Source organism: Tachyglossus aculeatus, chromosome 1 (genome assembly GCF_015852505.1).
Source record: "Tachyglossus aculeatus isolate mTacAcu1 chromosome 1, mTacAcu1.pri, whole genome shotgun sequence".
NCBI classification, from domain to species: Eukaryota; Metazoa; Chordata; class Mammalia; order Monotremata; family Tachyglossidae; genus Tachyglossus; species Tachyglossus aculeatus.
The window spans coordinates 70,769,965-70,788,247 of NC_052066.1; the positions used below are offsets into that span (position 1 = coordinate 70,769,965).

An 18,283-nucleotide genomic window follows, 5' to 3' on the forward strand; every position below is an offset into this window, starting at 1 on the left:
CCTCTAGACTATAAGCTCCTTTTGGGCAGGGTTCATATCTACCAACTCTACTGTACTGTATTCTCCCCAGTGCCTAGTACACACAGTAAGCACACAATAAATAACACGGATTGAAAAGGCAATAGGAGATCTTGCCCATAAAGACTTTACAATCTAAAGACTGGTAGGCGTAATTTTCTTAAATAAATCATTGGTTCAGGAGGAAAGGTATATACAACTGGAAGCAAAACAATATGGAAAAATAAATGAATAAGTAGAGTATGTTAATATACTGTATGCATAAATTCTGGTCATATATATCACTTTTAAGAGTGATTAGGCTCAGATTTCACCAGTGATGTTGAAGAATACAATTGGGTGCCATAGCTATGTGGCCAATAATCAGGATTGTCCTTCCAATCTCATATATATCACTTTTAAGAGTGATTAGGCTCAGATTTCACCAGAGATGTTGAAGAATACAATTGGGTGCCATAGCTACGTGGCCAATAATCAGGATTGTCCTTACAATCTCCTAAGAAAGTAACTGTAAGGCAAGCTTCATACTAGGATGAATGTATGGGGAAAGTGAGGCACAACTGTCTGGCTGTGTGACCTTGGACAAGTCACTTAACTTCTCTGTGCCTCAGCTCATCTGTAAAATGGGCATTAAAACCGTATGGCCCATATGGGACACGGACTGTGCTCAACCGGATTAGGTTGTACTCCTGGCACAGAGTGAGCACCTAACAAATACCATTAAAAAGTAATTACAGTGACCATTTTCCAGGAAGGAGTCAGCTTCCTTATAATGGGGTCAGTTCTGGCACACCAAAGGCCTTCGGGTCGTACTTACCACTTCCATTTTTTCTTCTTCCTTCTTCTCCTTCTCCTTCTCTTTCTCTTTTTCTTTTTTCTTGGCCTTGGCAGTGATGGAGAGCACAGCAGTGGAAACCTGAAGATGGTGACCAGAAAAAGCATTCAGAAAGACTTCATCACACTGCAGGCAGAGCCTCGGGCCTCGTTCATCTCTACAGCACACTTTTACAAATTAGCTACTGTGACCAGCGTGGCAGTCCCTAACTCCCAGGGGTTCAGTGGGCTTAATACTAGATGTTTGTGCCCCCGCCACTGTCTGCTACGTTCTGCAATTTGGGGTGGAGTCTACTAAAGATGACATTTGTTTAATATTGGCAAAAACCTCTGGGAGACTCATCCATCTTTGAGAGCGCGGTTTGGCTGGAACCGAACTAAAAGAACCAGTATGATATATCAGTAGCTTGCTGAGCCTAAACAACTAACTCTGAGAGAATACATGAGAAGTGTGCTCCGCAGTGCTAACTTTCATCTAAAACCGGAGGAACTATGCCAGAGAACTCTGCTTGTTTATTCTCTCCCTTGTTCTTGTTTGAGCTGGTGTCTACAGAGTCGGGAGATGAGCATTAGAGTGTTATGTCTTGCCAACTTCTACAGATCAAAGTTTTCTAAACAAGCTATTTAACTGCCAATCACTCACTGGCTGGGGGTCACAGGGACCCAACCCTATTCAGATCAGGACTGCGTGGAAGGAACAACTAGTCGTTTTCTGACATTAGTCACTCACAGGACAACTTGGAGATTTCTAGACTGGTTTAGCAGTGCCGCTCCCGTAAAAGAAAAGAGATCAAAGCAGCAAGCTGTGGTCCTTCTCGTGTCAGACAGGGATTTACCTGCAACGTTTGACAACTACCTCTTATTTGCCTTCCCTGAGACCCTTTTCTTATCTCTATAAGGTGCTCTTGTACCTGGTTCATGAATAAACCTACTGGGGCTCAGGCAGCTGGCTAGTCCGGGTCCTGGTTTGGCTCCCAAGCACGGGTCTGCCTGAGAGTGTAGTGGACTTTTAAAAACAGCCTTACTCACCTTTTCCTTTTCTTTCTCTTTTGGTACCTCCAGAGGGGCGGGATATGCAAACGTAGACGGCTTACAGTTGGACTTGTACTGGACTTTCGGCATCTGAAAGAAAGATACAACCGGGAAATGTTAAAACTGTAAGTTACAAACTAAGGGGAGTAAACCCACCACCTCTTCATTTCAAAGAGATTCAAACACCCCAAATTTAATAGCCCCATCTAATTCCTTCCTTTCCGCCCTTCCCCCATTTACACGATCACAAAGGAAGTTCAGAAGCCTTTCCCAAAGTCCAATGTTCCGCTGAGGTTGTAATGCCTTTCATTATGACATAACTCCTGCTAGAATGGGTTTGATGTTATTTATATGGTTTCCTGATGCCGTTCCAGTTGAGCGCTAACTCTGGCAGAGATCATTCCTGCGTTAAGACCTGCTTCCGCTCTGGCACTAACTAGTCTTGCTTGGCAAGCTGGACCAAATGCTTTTGAGTCCTCTGGTACAAATTAAATGTCTCACTGAAACCTGTTTCCAGTATACTTTGCTGGCAATGGCCGCCCGTCGTTCATCATGGGGGCAGAGATCGACTGGTCTCTTCGTTCCTTCCCCCTTCCACTCTTTCAAAGCTTCAGAGTTATTTTCTTAAACAACCAGAAGTCTTACTACTGAAATGAAAGTCCATAGACAGGATGCATAGGGATTTAATAGCCCCGCTCGATGCAGGATTTTTTTTTTAAATTTAAATGGTATTTAAATGGTATTTGTAAGTGCTCACTAAGCGCCGGGATAGACACAAGATCATCAGGTTGGACACAGTCCCCGTCCCACGTGGGGCTCAGTCTTAATCCCCATTTTACAGATGACGTAACTGAGGCCCAGAGGAGTTAACTGACTTGCCCAAGGTCTCCTAGCAGATGAGTGGCGGAGTTGGGATTAGAACCCAGGTCCTTCTGACTCTCAGGCCTCTGCTCTATCCACTAGGCCATACCATTTCTCTTTCCACTGGGCCACAATGTTTCTCAGTGGGCAGGTGGTTTGATATTGCTGGCCACAGTTCCTGGGAAAATAAGGGGATCTGGATTTTCCAGGAAGCTGTATCTGCTCGGAACTCTCAGAAGGCTGATACTTTCAGGATCTGCCTAAAGGTTTACCTCAACAATATTTTATGCAATTAAATCTCAAACCAATAGGCCAAAAAAATCAGCTAAATGAAGAAAAAGAACGAGGAGTCTTCCCACTAGAATTTCCAGCTTTTGAAAGCAGAGAAATATCAATATCAATTTTGTATAAGGATAAGCCCAAAAGGCAAACTAGCAGAGGAAAATGAAAACGAACAGTTATTTCACAGGAGCAGTCACGTGAAAACAGTCTGCCTAGGGGAAGCAGTGTCGCTCAATGGAAAGAGCCCAAGCTTGGGAGTCAGAGGTCATGGGTTCTAATCCCTGCTCTGCCACTTGTCAGCTGTGTGACTTTGGGCATGTCACTTAATTTATCTGTGCCTCAGTTCCCTCATCTGTAAAAGGGGGATGAAGGCTGTGGCCCCACGTGGGACAACATTCATTACCTTGTATCCCCCCAGCGCTTAGAACAGTGCTTGGCACATAGTAAGTGCTTAACAAATACCAATATTATCATTATATATTACAATGTGCCAAAAGTTTGCCTTCCCTACCACCCAGGAGATTCATGAATAAGAAACGCTGACGTTGAAATTTCCTTCCCACTCGCCCACCATAAACTGGCATATGGGCAAGAGGATATTTTCAGGTCCTGCTGGAATGGACTACATCTAGAAGAGAAGCAGCTTGGCCTAATGGGGAGAACATGGGCTTGGGAGTCGAAGGACTCGGGTTTTAATCCCAGCTCCGACACTTAGTACAGTGCTCTGTACACATTAAGCACTCAATAAATACAACTAAATCGAATCAACTAGGCTTCAGTAATTCATTTAGTCTGCCCTCTCTGTGTCTCTGACACGCCAGTAGTTGAATCACCTACCTTTAGGTCCTTGTTAAGGCCAATGATACACGTAGGAGTGTAAGCCAGGGAGAGGAAGTGTGACAGCGGGAACCAGAACCAGAACTGGGTGAAGACTAGGACCCCCACAACAGAAGGCATGTGCGTATGCCCCGTCCTGGACTGCAAAGAGATTGTGACGTTGTGCCCACCTGTGTAGAGAGGGGAGAAACATCAAAACATCAAGACCATCACAAGGTGGTAATGCAGGAGAGAGGCATAAGGGCATAATAGCCCAGGAGACTACCACGGCATTAGGCAGGGGGTCAAAGGGAGACCTAATTAATATTTAGCAGTATATCCACGGTTGCCAGAACAAATTTTCACTAAGCGTTTGGGCTTGAATACTGTTACGGGTATATTCATCTGATAACAGGGACCAGTCTGGATATTGTTTAGACACAGGATTCAGAAGATACGGCTTGTATGCCTGCATATATATGCATGGCATCAGACACCACAAGTATTACAGAAAGAGGTTTTTTTTGGTGCATAGACTATAGCAATTCCCAGCTCTTCCCCTGGCCCAGGGCTAGCCTCAATTGCTGAAGGCTAGTCTCCTCCCTTCTTCACTCCTTGACTACCATCTTCAACTGTTCACTTTATAATGGCCTGTTCCCCACTGCTTGCAGACATGCATACATCTCCCCTATCCTAAAAAAAACCCCTGCTTTGATCCCAAAGCTCCCTCCATTTACGGCCCCATCTCCCTCCTACCATTTCTCTCCACACTTCTTGAGAGAGTTGTCTACACCCGCTGTCTCCAATTCCTCTCCTCCAATTCTCTCCTAGATCCCCTCCAATCTGGCTTCTGTCCCCTTCACTCCACAGAGACAACCCTCTCTACAGGGCGAGCTCACAGTCTAAAGTCAGTCCACAGTCTAGAGTGTGAGAGCATTTTAAATGTGTAATGGGGTGCGCATTCTTTCCCTGCTGGGATGGAGCAGGACACAAGGAGTCCCAGAGCACGGGGAAGCTAGGCAGCCCACCCCGGGTGGAAGATAGGCTGAGATTGTTTGTTTATATGGTATTTGTTCATTCATTCAATCCGTATTTATGAAGCGCTTACTTTGCACTCATCCTATCCCGACGGGATTACTGCATCAGCTTCCTTTCTGATCTCCCAACCTCCTGTCTCTTCCCACTTCAGTCTATACTTCACTCTGATGCCCAGATTATCTTTCTACAGAAATGCTCTGGGCTTGTCACCTCCCCTCCTCAAAAATCTCCAGTGGTTGCCTATGAATCTTCGCATGAAGCAAAAACTCCTCACTATTGGATTCAAAGCTCTCCATCATCTCGCCCCCTCCTACCTCACCTCTCTCCTCTCCTTCTCCAGCCCAGCCCATACACTCCCTTCCTCTGCGGCCGCTAACCTCTTCATTGGGCCTCGTTCTCGCCTGTCCCGCCGTCGACCCCTGGCCCATGTCCTACCTCTGGCCTGGAATACCTTCCCTCTTCAAATCTGCCAAACTAGCTCACTTCCCCACTTCAGAGCTCTACTGAAAGCTCACCTCCTCCAGGAGGCCTTCCCAGACTGAGCCCCCCCTTTTCCTTTATTCCTCCCCCCACATTGCCCCGACTCCCTCCCCACCCCACAGCACCTGTGTATTTATGTACATACTTATTATTCTATTTATTTTATTAATGATGTGTATATATCTATAACGTTATTTTGATGCTATTGATGCCTGTCTACTTGTTTTGTTGTCTGTCTCCCCCCTTCTAGACTGTGAGCCCACTGTTGGGTAGGGATTGTCTCTATCTGTTGCTAAATTGTACTTCCCAAGCGCTTAGTACAGTGCTCTGCACACAGTAAGTCTCAATAAATATGAATGAATGAATAAATGAATGAATGAATGAATGAATGAATCTTGGGCAAGTCATTTAACTTTTCTGTGTCTCAATTACCTCATTTGCAAAATGGGGATTAAGACTGAACCCCATGGGGGACAGTGACTGGATCCAACCCAATTAACTTGTGTCTACCCCAGAATCCAGTACAGTACCTGGCAGCACATAGTAATAATTGTGGTTTTTGTTACGTGATTACTGTGTGCCAAGCATTGTACTAAGCACTGAGGTGGATACAAGGAAATGGGGTTGGACATAGTCGACGCTTAACAGATAGCACAAATATCATTCTTATTAAGAGATGTCAAAATCTTTTAGAACTGAAGGGATATGGAAAACTGATTTTAAAAGTCTTACGGCCTTGGGGGTTGACGATTGGCTGAAAGAGGTCTAGGGACCATTTGGGGATTGCACTGATTTATCTTCCCTTAGCACTTATGAGAAGCAGCGTGGCTCAGTGGAAAGAGCACGGGCTTTGGAGTCAGAGGTCATGGGTTCAAATCCCGCCTCCGTCAATTGTCAGCTGTGTGACTTTGGGCAAGTCACCTCACTTCTCTGTGTCTCAGTTACCTCATCTGTAAAATGGGGATGAAGACTGTGAGCACCTCATGGGACAACCTGATCACCTTGTAACCTCCCCAGTGCTTAGAACAGTGCTTTGCACATAGTAAGCACTTAATAAATGCCATTATTATTATTATTATTATTATTATTATTATTATTATTATTATTATTATTATTATTATTATTGTGAACAATTGAGAGTCGGCCACAAAGCAATGTAATACACAGGTGTGTAAACAGACAGCTGAGTGTAAAGATGGACCCAGCAATCTGAGTGGAAAAAGGGTTAATTCAAGACGCACAGTTGGAGTTGCTTAGCAGACTGAGTTGAAGAGGGCAACAGGCAACTCCATTACCGCTGACAAGGCCAGACGCAGGGAGTCTAATCGGATTAAAACATGATCAGCCACTGAAGCCAGCGCAGCTCATAATGGGGGGCCTAATGGAAGAGCATTCCTCCGCCTGGCAAAAAGGGCCAGTCGGTGAAGCCAATGCCGAAAGCTAATAAGATCAGGTCTGCTAATGGTCTACGTGACAAAACCAGTAAAGGATGCAACTGCTTCGCCACAAACCTTCCCGTTAGATTTGACAGGAGGAAAAACAAACTTTATGAAAATGACAATAACCAACGAATGTGACCTGCCACCTCTCGGGGATGCACCTGGAGAGTTTCCAGTCCTCTACCAGTCTCGACTGAGGGAGGGAGAGTTAAGCAGAGGCCTGTCCATTCCAATCCTAGCTTGGCCAGTGGCTAGCAAGTGGCAGGCAATCTGCTACAAGTCAAAACTCCCCTTTGCTGGGCAGCAGCGGCACAGGAGAGAGTCGAGGGCAGAGACTCGGGTTTACTGTGTGGAAGGAGACAATGGTAAACCACTTCCATATTTTGACCAAGAAAACTCTATGGATCCATTTCCAGAATGACTGCAGATGGAGGTGGGGCATTCGGGGAGAGATGTGTCTATGGCGTCGCTATTGATTGGACACGCCTCAACGGCATAAGACAACAATAACAATGTGACCTGCCGTTCAATCTAGCCCAGTTGTACACAGATTTTTTTCAGCAAAGATTCTCTTAGACAACTCATCAAATTTGGGTGAGCCCTGCCAAGGCTTTTTGATTTCACTTACAGTGGGTCCTTGAGAGTAGAGGTCCTTTCTACTTCTCTAAACACCCGATGAATATCATTGACTGATATAACAATAACATAGAATAACAATAACATAGCTCAATAACATAGAAGGTGTTTAGCAAACATTTTTAGAGTAACCAAATGTAATCAAAGCAAGAACAGCCCCTCAGAACTCTTGAATTTTCCTATTCCTATGAATAACTGCCACCCGCTGCTCTTTCCCCCACAAAACCATCTCTATATGTTGCCAACTTGTACTTCCCAAGCACTTAGTACAGTGCTCTGCACAGAGAAAGCGCTCAATAAATACGATCGAATGAATGATGGTATTTGTTAAGCGCTTACTATGTGTCAAGCACTGTTCTAAGCACTGGGGTGGGGCAGGGGGTTCAAGGTAATCAGGTTGTCCCACGTGGGGCTCACAGTCTTCATCCCCATTTTACAGATGAGGTAACTGAGGCACAGAGAAGTTAAGTGACTTGCCCAACGCCACAAAGCTGACAGTCAAGGATGAGACGTTTCCAAGAGTGTCCAGAACTGAATAAATGGGAGTGGAAGACTGTGAGCTTGCTGTGGGAAGGGACTGTCTCTCTTTACTGCTGTATTGTACTTTCCCAAGTGCTTAGAACAATGCACTGCACACAGTAAGCGCTCATTAAATACAACAGATGAATGAAGAGGAAGCCAGAGTAAAGGGAAGTGAAGTTATGACCAGTATAAGCATGCCTCAGTTAGTGAGAGCCTTGCTTCGTCAGCTGAAAGTACCAAGTTTCTTTTCTAGAGAACCGGCCCCTCAATCAAAAGCTACTTACTCGTACTTCAGATCTTAAGAGGAAAAAATATTTGTATTGCCTAAAATGAGAAGTCAGGTTGAGGGAGAGGGCACAGGGGTCAATAGCTGAAGCCAGTGATAATTTAACAAGACTTGTCGTGTTAAATTAGTCAGAAAGATGAAGGAGAAAATGACCCAGAAGAGGTCAGAAAAACACATAACAAAAATGCTATAAAAGTAATTTCATTTCATGTTCAATCTTAGCTCAGAAAAACCAATGGAAGAGTTCAAACTGAGGGAATCTTAGTATTTCCCAAACAGCTGTCCTGAACTTATTTTTGAAGCATTAATAAAGAGTATTAACTAACTACTGTGTGCACAGCATTGCACAACACACTTGGGAGAGTGCAACAGAGTCCGAAGGCACCATCCCCAGCCTCAAGGAGCTTACAATCTAACAGGGTAAACAAACAAAATCATTTAAATCTAAGAGGAAAAAGAGAATGGATGAGATAGTGCTCCATCAGAAGAATATCTAAGTCTCTCATATGTACAGAAGTGCCACAGATGGTTTGGAACGTGGTACAGTAATGCTGAGATAATAGTTGGAGAGCTCTGATTTACGGAGATGAAGTAATTAGGGAGGGCTTCCTGGAGGATGTAGGATTTCAAGTCTTTTGAGCTGGGGATAGCAGTAGTTTGGCAGATTCACAGTGGGAAGGAGTTCTATCTAGGAGAACCTGAACAAAAATCTCAACTACCACTGTCTTTATGAATTACCTTCTGGAATTTTCCTGTGTGGCTTCCTTCTTATTTTATTTTTGCATCACACAAGAATGTGTGACCAAATTTCTCAAAACTCAATTCACACTACCAGATGCCTTTTAGGCATTAAGAGATGGAAATCTGTACTTGCAGACATGACAAAGTGCTACTTGTTTTCTTTTTTTTTTAATTCTTCACCTAAGGGGTGGTGATTTAAAACCAAAATATGGCTTCTACTCTTACAAGCCAAAGTAATTCTTTCCTCATAAATCCAATTTTCAAGTAGGTCAAATGTGAACCCTGAGGTATGTGAGAGAAGTTATTATTTTTTTTACCAATTCCCTGATCTCCTGCCTAGAAATGAACATCAATCAAAGAGGTTTTTCCAATTCATCCATTCCCATCTGAATGTTTATTAGCCCCTAAACAGCACCCATTAAAAAGGACACTCCAATTGGGAACAAACAAAATGATTAGCCTGCTTGAATTTGGAAAGCAAATCTTATCTTTGAACTTAAGGCCAGCTGGAGTTAATACACTTCACTCTTCTTAAATACTGCTCAGTTAAGATTTTCCCTCACTAAGTTCTAGGCCAGAAGGCAATGGCTACTTTTACTCATAATGCTGATTCACATCAATCATCATGGGTCACGGTCCTCATAAGTGCTTTTCATTAAAGTGGCCCAATTCAGGCACTCACAGACTAACGTACCGAAGATATTAAAGAGAAAAGAATCTTTGAAAGTGCAAGGCATTCCATATTTTAGAAACTCAACACTTATTCTAGTGTATTTATTGCCCATGTGCAATTTCAAATATAGTGCCCTGATTTTAAATTTAGGTTTTACTTGAAATTTTTGTCAGAGTAGGAAGCACCCTATCCGGTTTCAGAATATCTGAAAATATATCTTTTCAGGCAACTTTGGCACACTGCATATTCTACACATTTTGCAGATTTGCAGACTCTACATATTTATTTGTCCATGAATTTCGTTTTCCCAATTCTCACTGCCACCAATTGGGGTTTATATTCTTCCTCCTGCTCTCAGAATATGAATACGACTTACATCTGTCCGTCTCTCCCACTAGAGCATAGGACTCTTTCTTAATTTTACTGACCTCATTCTGCAAGGGGTAGGTGGTCAATAAAGAACAGCAAAAGAATAAACTGGATGGACTGGTGAGGGAATGGCAGAGGCAGCGCTCTGCACTATGAAAGAACTTGGAAGAGTTTGGGAGAGGTTTACAATTTCCAGCCAGCAGTCATTTATTCATTCATTCAATCGTATTTATTGAGCACTCAATAAATACGATTGAATGAATGAATTTGTATTTCCCAAGCACTTAGTACAGTGCTTACTGTGTGCAGAGCACTGTACTAAGCACTTGGGAAGTACCTACTGTGTAGAGCACTGTACTCGGTGCTTGGGAATGTTAAATGGAATTAGAAGACAATCTCTGCCCAAAGAGTTTACAATCGAGCAGGTTAGATCCACGGTAAAATAAACAGCAAGTAGGAGGGAGTGATAAAGCATAAAGAGGTTTAAATGAGTGCTACAGGGGATGTTGTGAGTATTCTAGTCCTTGGGTGATGTGGAAATGCTGAGGGTGGTAGTTGCTCCTTGTGGATAGGGAATATGTCTACCAACTCTGTTGTACTGTACTCGCCCAAATGCTTTAGTTAGCTCCACCAATTGTCAGTTGTGTGACTTTGGGCAAGTCACCTAACTTCTCTGTGCCTCAGTTACCTCATCTGTAAAATGGGGATTCAGACTGTGAGTCCCCCCGTGGGACAACCTGATCACCCTGTAACCTCCCCAGCGCTTAGAACAGTGCTTTGCACATAGTAAGCGCTTAATACATGCCATCATTATTATTATTAGTAGTAGTAGTAGTAGTAGTAGTACAGTGCTCTGCACACAGCAAGTGCTCAGTAAAAACCACTGTGAGGCGGCAGTTGCTCTTCATGGACAGGGAATGTGTCTACCAACTTTTCTGTACTGTACTCTCCCAAGCGCTTCTGTACACAAGAAGCGCTCAATAAATCCCCTGATGATATATGCTGAGGAGATGAGAGATTAATCAGGGAAGACCTCCTGGACAAAAGAATACCTTCAGAGTGTTGGGGCTTGCAAGGATGGCAAAGAATCAATTTATTGTTATTATTATTACTGTTGTAGTTGTTGTATTTGCTAAGTGCCTAGTATGTGTCAGCACTGTTCTAAACGCTGGGGTGGATACAAGTCATATAAGTCAACTCAGCCCCTATCTCACGTAGGGTTCACAGTCTTAATAGGTGGGAGTACAGGCCCGGAATCCCCATTTTACAGAGGAGGAAACTGAGGCACAGAGCAGTTAAGTGACTTGACAAAGATCAAATAGCATGCAACCAGCAGGGCTAGAATCACAACCGAGGCTCTCGGACTCTGCGGCCCGTGGTCTTTCCCCTAGGCCATGAGGCTCTTCATTCTGCAGCTTCGTCTAGGCAGAGAACATTACTTACCAACTCTGTAGAACTGTATTCTCCTATGTGCTCTTGACAGTGTGCTTGAGAGAATATAACTGAGTTACAATTTGAGCCCTACCCTGAAAGAGCTTACAATCTAAACTACATCATAAATAATGGAAGCATATTTTTCTGTGAGTCCTATACATCCTACAAAAAATAAGGTGCAAAATGCCCTGAATGGTTCAATGGAAAAATAGTCTTTTGTGTAGTCTGGATCACATTTCTTTGCAAAGCCAGCGATCAGCTGTTAACAACAGAAATGCAGGGGCACCAGAAAAGCTACAATCATTCAGCCTAAACTAATATTTTTCCTGAAGGCAGTTGTAAAATATTACCTTGCAGTTTATGCAGGAAAGGATAATAATAATAATGATGGCATTTATTAAGCACTTACTATGTGCAAAGCACTGTTCTAAGCGCGGGGGAGGTTACGAGGTGATCAGGTTGTCCCTCGAGGGGCTCACAGATTTAATCATTTTCCAGATGAGGTAACTGAGGCACAGAGAAGTTAAGTGACTTGCCCAAAGTCACACAGCTGACAATTGGCGGAGCCGGGATTTGAGCCCCTGACCTCTGACTCTAAAGCCCATGCTCTTACCTACTGAGCCACATATCATCAGGCTCCTCTCTTTCTGGGGTGATTTGGTGCCAGAATTTGCAATCTAAAAAACGATTTAATTCTGAAAATAAGCTGCAGTTTCCTACGCAGTTTTAAGACAATACTCAGAAATTAGGAATTCGATCCGGCTTCTGCCACAGATTTTTTGCATCAGGTCCCTATTAGTATTGAGTCACCCAGTTTCTCTTTTACAAAATGGTAGTGATAATCAATTAGTTCATAAATGAATTAGTGCATAACACCAAATAGTTTGACAAAATATGAGGTCCTATGGAAAGATGATTGTAATGAATACAACACTTACCTGCATCCAGAATGCCCTGGGCCAGGATAGCACCAAACTTAGCCATGACATCATCATGCTTATCGTTGATGACTTTGGAATACAGCTGTCTGAACTGGTTGACCTATAGGGAAGAAAATGGGTTACAGTCTGATCAGCCTGTACATATTTATTACTCTATTTATTTATTTATCTTACTTGTACATATCTATTCGATTTATTTTATTTTGTCAGTATGTTTGGTTTTGTTCTCTGTCTCCCCCTTCTAGACTGGGAGCCCGCTGTTGGGTAGGGACTGTCTCTATGTGTTGCCGACTTGTACTTCCCAAGTGCTTAGTACAGTGCTCTGCACACAGTAAGTGCTCAATAAATACGATTGATTGATTGATTGATCAGCCCTGTTGGCTCCAGTACCATACCCCGGGAATTCCGGGTGGAGTGGCAATGTTAAGAAGCAGCGTGGCCTAATGGATAGAACGGGGGCCTGGGTTCTCATCCCAGCTCCGCCATTTGTCTGTTGTGTGACCTGGGGCAAGCCGCTTCACTTCTCTGGGACTCAGTTCCCTCATGTGTAAAATGGGGATTAAGACTGTGAGCCCCATGTGGGGCAGGGACTGTGTCCCAACTGATTTGCTTGTATCTACCTTCAAAACTCCCAACCATGTGCTCCATCCACGAGGCTACACTGCTTCCCATTTACTGCCATGTGAGGCTGAGGAAGACGAGGAGTCCTTAGCTGCGGTATGTAGCAATAATAATAATGATGGCATTTGTTAAGCACTTACTATGTGTGAAGCACTATTCTAAGCGCTGGGGAGGATACAAGGAGATCAGGTTGTCCCATGTGGGGCTCAGTCTTCATCCCCATTTTACGGATGAGGTAACAGGCTCAGAGAAGTTAAATGACTTGCCCAAGGTCACACAGCAGACATGTGGCAGAGCCGGGATTAGAACCCATGACCTCTGACTCCCAAACTCAGTGGAAAGAGCCACGAGCTCCGGAAATTCAAGTGTCTCACTGCCCGCTGGAGTCTCTGTTTTGGACATGTTGAGTTTGAAGTGACATTAGGACATCCCCGTGGAGATGTCTTGAAGGCCGGGGGAAATGTGAGGCTGAAGAGAGGGAGAGAGATCTGGGCTGGAGATGTAGATTTGGGTATCATCCACACTAGAGGTGGTAGTGGAAGCCAAGGCAGTGAATGATTTCTCCAAAGGAGTGGGTGTAGATGGAGAATAGAAGGGGACCCAGGACTGAAACTTGAGGGACCCCCACAGTTACGGGGTGGGAGGCAGAGGAGGAGCCCGTGTAAGAGACTGAGAATGAATGGCCGGAGAGATAAGAGGAGAACCAGGAGAGGACAATGTCAGTCAAGCCAAGGTTGGGTAAAGTTTCCAGGAGAACGGGGTGGCTCCGCACTGCCAAAGGCTGAAGGTCGAGGAGGATTAGGATGGATTTGGCAAGTAGGAGATAATTGGTGACCTTTGAGAGGGCGGCTTCTAAGGACTGAAGGGGAAGGAAACCAGATTGGAGGGGGTCAAAGAGAGAATTGGAGGAGAGGAATTTGAGACAGTGGATGTAGACAACACGTTCAAGGAGTTTGGAGAGGAATCGATTTGCCCCCTGTCTTTATTGTCAAGGAAAAGTAATCACAGCTAAAATAACTAAAAGTTTGACCAACTCGATTTTATTTTCAACACACCCCAACATAAATTCACAAAAGAAACACACACAACTTGGCAGCCATTCCTTGATAATTGTGTGATTAGTGTCTATCTTGGCAGGATTAGCCACTTATACAATCTCGTGATTAAGGAAGCAGAAGGGAGTAGTCAATCACCAAAATAACTGACCCCCAACAAAATCATTAAGGAAATATTTTCTGTAAGCAACAGAAGACTAAAACAGGATGTAATACTTCTGCTCCTCAATTTTCCAGAAGTAAATCAAAGTTTTTTTAGTAATATGCCCTTCTTCCTGGTAAAACGACCTTACTTCTACTAGTATCATCCAACTAAATGGCCTCTATGGTACTCGATTCCCAATAGAGCACATAAGCTGTGTAGAACTTCTGAATGCAGAATTAGGAGCATAAATTAGTCAGTTTTCTTCATTTTATACTTAACACCTACATAAAGAGGCTTATCACAATTTCGGCCAACTACGGATCCTCAGAGGCAATTAATAGCTTTTCAACGACAAAAATCAACTCCTCTCAGTTTCCATTTCCAATGAGTTTATTATTTATAAATTGACGTTACCTTAGCCGACCCGTCAACGGACGACGGCATAGCTTCACTTTACTTTCTAATTATCTTCAAAATGACGTCTCTCCAGGTTTGTATCACGTAAAGGTTTCCCAAAATGCCAAACTGAATACATTTTAAAGGTATTTTTACAACTATTTAATTATATGAAACAATATTTAAAAGGGAGAAACGTCTTCCGCAATGACAATCGCTAACTCACAATGTCTGCTTATACTAAAAGCTCCCTCTGACACAAAGCAACATTGATAAACAATTTTAATTTTCCATCTTGGGCTTTGTTTTCCCCTCTGGCCCATCCAATAAAATCTCATTCCGGAGTCTCAAGGTCAAGAATATCATTAAAGTTATGTTTTCATTTTAAATTGGGCTTTTTTTTCTTCTTTTTTTTTGTGGGGGGAGGTTGTTTGGTTCTGTTTTTTGCTGTACTGTCATCTCATTCCTAAATTCCAAAGTCTGGGTTTGGGGGCTCCTATTATTTACAGAATTTGAGAGCTGTTAGGAGTTCTGAAAAATTGCTAGCACATGGACTGTAATATGGAATTTATACAGTAATCAGATTTGCAGAGAAACAGATCTTGGATGAAGCAAGCAGACATTCAGCAGAACTGCTAATGTTCACACTGGCATCTGAAATCTGAAAATAAAGGGGCTCTGTGCACCGGTCGTTAGAATCTGGAAAGGTGATTATGGAATTCTCTTAAAGCCAGGAAGTTATTCACTTCCACCAAGGCTCTAAGGCATAAAGGCCATCACAACTAATATGAAAAGGCTATTTCCTTGACATTCACACTTAACACTTAAGAACACTCCACTTGAGAAACAGAGCTTGAGACGACAGGTGGCTAGATGCAATAAGGAATTATATGAATTATAAGATACAAAATAGACAAGATTCATGATTATTTGAAGATTTCTGATCAACCAGCTGATACTGCAGGGCCCAGCCCAGCAAAGGGCAGGCTGATTACATGTCTTGCAAAACAACAGCCCGGCCTAAAGGAAGTCACTTGGAAATCTGGGCAGATGCCCAAAATGCCCTTGGCGGAAAAAGTTTAGGAACTGACTCTGTTGTTTAAAATATTAGGTTAGGACCAGTTTTATTTTTCCCATTTTCATACAACACTTATTTTCTAAGTTTTAAAAATGCAGTGGACACAGGGGTCCACGGGTCGTTTTCTGCAGGCATGGGCATAGTTGAAAATGGGTTTCATTGGTCTCAACTTAATCCTTCTCAGTTACCTACATTTATTGAGACTTGGCTGAGCCGACGATCCATCAGTGGTACTTACAGCACTGTACCAAGCGCTTGGGAGAGTACAATGCGACAGAGTTAGCAGGCATGTTAAGACACGACTCCTAAAGTTTGGTAGGAGGGAATGGAATGGGTGGTAATAGCACTTGAGACTGTTCTGCTCTTTTCAACTACTAACAGCCTGAAACAATGAGTGATCCTTTTTCCTAGGTGTAATGGCGTAATTTGGTTTTAAAGGATTAGGAGAGCCTGCCATGAAATTCATTTCCATGAAAACATCAACAGTGATTCAGTCCATTACCTCTCAGCCTTCTCTGAATAGGGTCAAAATATCTTAATCATTAGCCCAAATCATGGCACAGTCATCCACTGAATATCAAACTGTAACCCGAGAAATTGTTCAGGCTCATCTATGTGAGCCCGTTGTTGGGCTCATATATATCGGGAATATATATATATATATATATATATATATATATATATATATATTTGGTCCATTCCTTATCACAATGTCCATTTGGATTTGTCAAAACCTGCATAAAAAGGGCTTTCTCTCATTCGTTCATATATATATTCCCAATTTGTACTTCCCAAGCACTCAGTACAATGCTCTGCACACAGTAAGTGCTCAATAAACACGGCTGAATGAATGAATGAATGAATGAAAAGTGGAGGAGCTGGGATTAGAACCCAGGACCTCCTGACTCCCTGTGCTGTTTACTAGGCACAGCTTCTCCAAGAGGCCTTCCTTTATTAAGCCCTCCTTTCCTTTCCCCTTCTCCCTTCTTTAATCACCCCTCTCACAGCTCCACAGCACTTCACATACATATCTGCACTTTATATTAATGACCGAGTCTCCCCCTCTGGACTGTTATGCTTGTTGTGAGCTGGGAACATGTCTACCAACTGTGCTATATTGGACTCTTCCAATCTTTTAGTGCAGTGCTCTGCACACAATATGCGCTCAATAAATACCATGTACTAGAATTCAGTTCTCCTGATTTCTATTCTGTGCTCTTTCATCACTACCTCCACTACTACTCTTTCCACGTTTATGCTGCCTGGATTCACTGCCTGAACTAGTTTTCCCAAGCCAGATGTACACAGTTTGTTCTTCCAAAATGTGTTTTTTCACTAGAGGTTTTGGTTGAAAGAAGTGAAGAATTAGGGAATAGTCTTCTGACACTTTGACACTTTCCAGAGACAGTGCAATGTGGAGTTGGGAGAAATGGCTCTGCACATACACATGCTCCCAGCCACTGGTTGGGCATTACAATGCTAGTTTTCCCTAAAGTTGGGTTGAGGACAGAACTTCAGAGTTACTGAGCAGGAGCTCTGACTCTACATTTTTTTTATGGTATCTGTTTAGCGTTTATTGAGAAGTGCTATTGAGAAGTATGGATTGGACTGGGGAGGGACCGGAGGTCAGCGAGGAGGCTGATGCAGTCATCAAGCACTGTTTTAAGCGCTGGGGTGGATACAGGTTAATCAGGTCAGACACAGTCCCTAACCCATATGGGGCTCACAGCCTAAGTAGGAGGGAGAACAGGTACTGAATCCCCATCTTGCAGTTGAGGAAACTGAGGCACAGAAAAGTGAAGTGACTTGCCCAAGGTCACACAGCAGGCAAGCAGGGGAGCCAGGATTAGAACCCAGGTTTATTCATTCAATCGCATTTATTGAGCGCTTACTGTGTGAGGGCACTGTACTAAGCACGTGGAAAGTACAATTCAGCAACAGAGACATTCCCTACCCAACAATGGGCTCACAGTCTAGACAGTGACAATCACAGGTTTAGACTGTAAGCTCATTATGGGCAGGAAACATTTCTGCTAATTCTGTTGTGTTGTACTCACCCAAACTCTCAGAATATTGTCGTGCACACTGAAAGTGCTCAATAAATACCACTGATAGATTGGCAGGTCCTCCGGATCCCAGGCCCGTGCTTTATCCACTAGGTCAAACTGTTTCCCTATTCTCCAATTCCAGTTGGAAACTATGTGCTAATTTGAATCATGTTTAATGTCAGCTCCTCCTCTAGACTGCAGGTACTATGTGGGCAAGGACAGTGCTATTCTGTACTCTCCTAAGTGCTTAGTACAGTGCTCTGCACAAAGTAAGCGCTCAATAAATGCCATTTATTGATCAATTAATGCAGGTAGGTGATGGGCAACATGCTTTTTTCTGCCATCCAACCAATGTAACTCGCTACCAATAAGGACAAACATTCAAATGTTAACAGTGGCCTTTTTAAACTACACCGGCAATCCGGCCACTTAGTCCGAGTGCATTGACTTCTGATAGAAGGCTCTGAAAAGACCGCAGCTGTTATTTTCATTGTATCCAATCACAGACTCTAATGCTACCATTCAGACATGGGGGCAA

At 43.3% G+C, this 18,283-nt stretch overlaps 1 protein-coding gene across 1 annotated transcript in view; it reads right to left on the bottom strand.

The window, feature by feature from the left end:
- The window catches only part of PSMD1 (proteasome 26S subunit, non-ATPase 1), a 158,554-nt gene that overhangs the window by 15,040 nt on the left and 125,231 nt on the right, over positions 1 to 18,283 (bottom strand). The window contains exons 19-22 of the mRNA XM_038742337.1: positions 12,400 to 12,502; positions 3,865 to 4,034; positions 1,882 to 1,974; positions 836 to 934 (exon numbers count right to left, since the gene is read on the bottom strand). Coding sequence (XP_038598265.1) covers positions 836 to 934; positions 1,882 to 1,974; positions 3,865 to 4,034; positions 12,400 to 12,502 — 465 coding nt within the window. The remainder of the gene's footprint in view (positions 1 to 835; positions 935 to 1,881; positions 1,975 to 3,864; positions 4,035 to 12,399; positions 12,503 to 18,283) is intronic.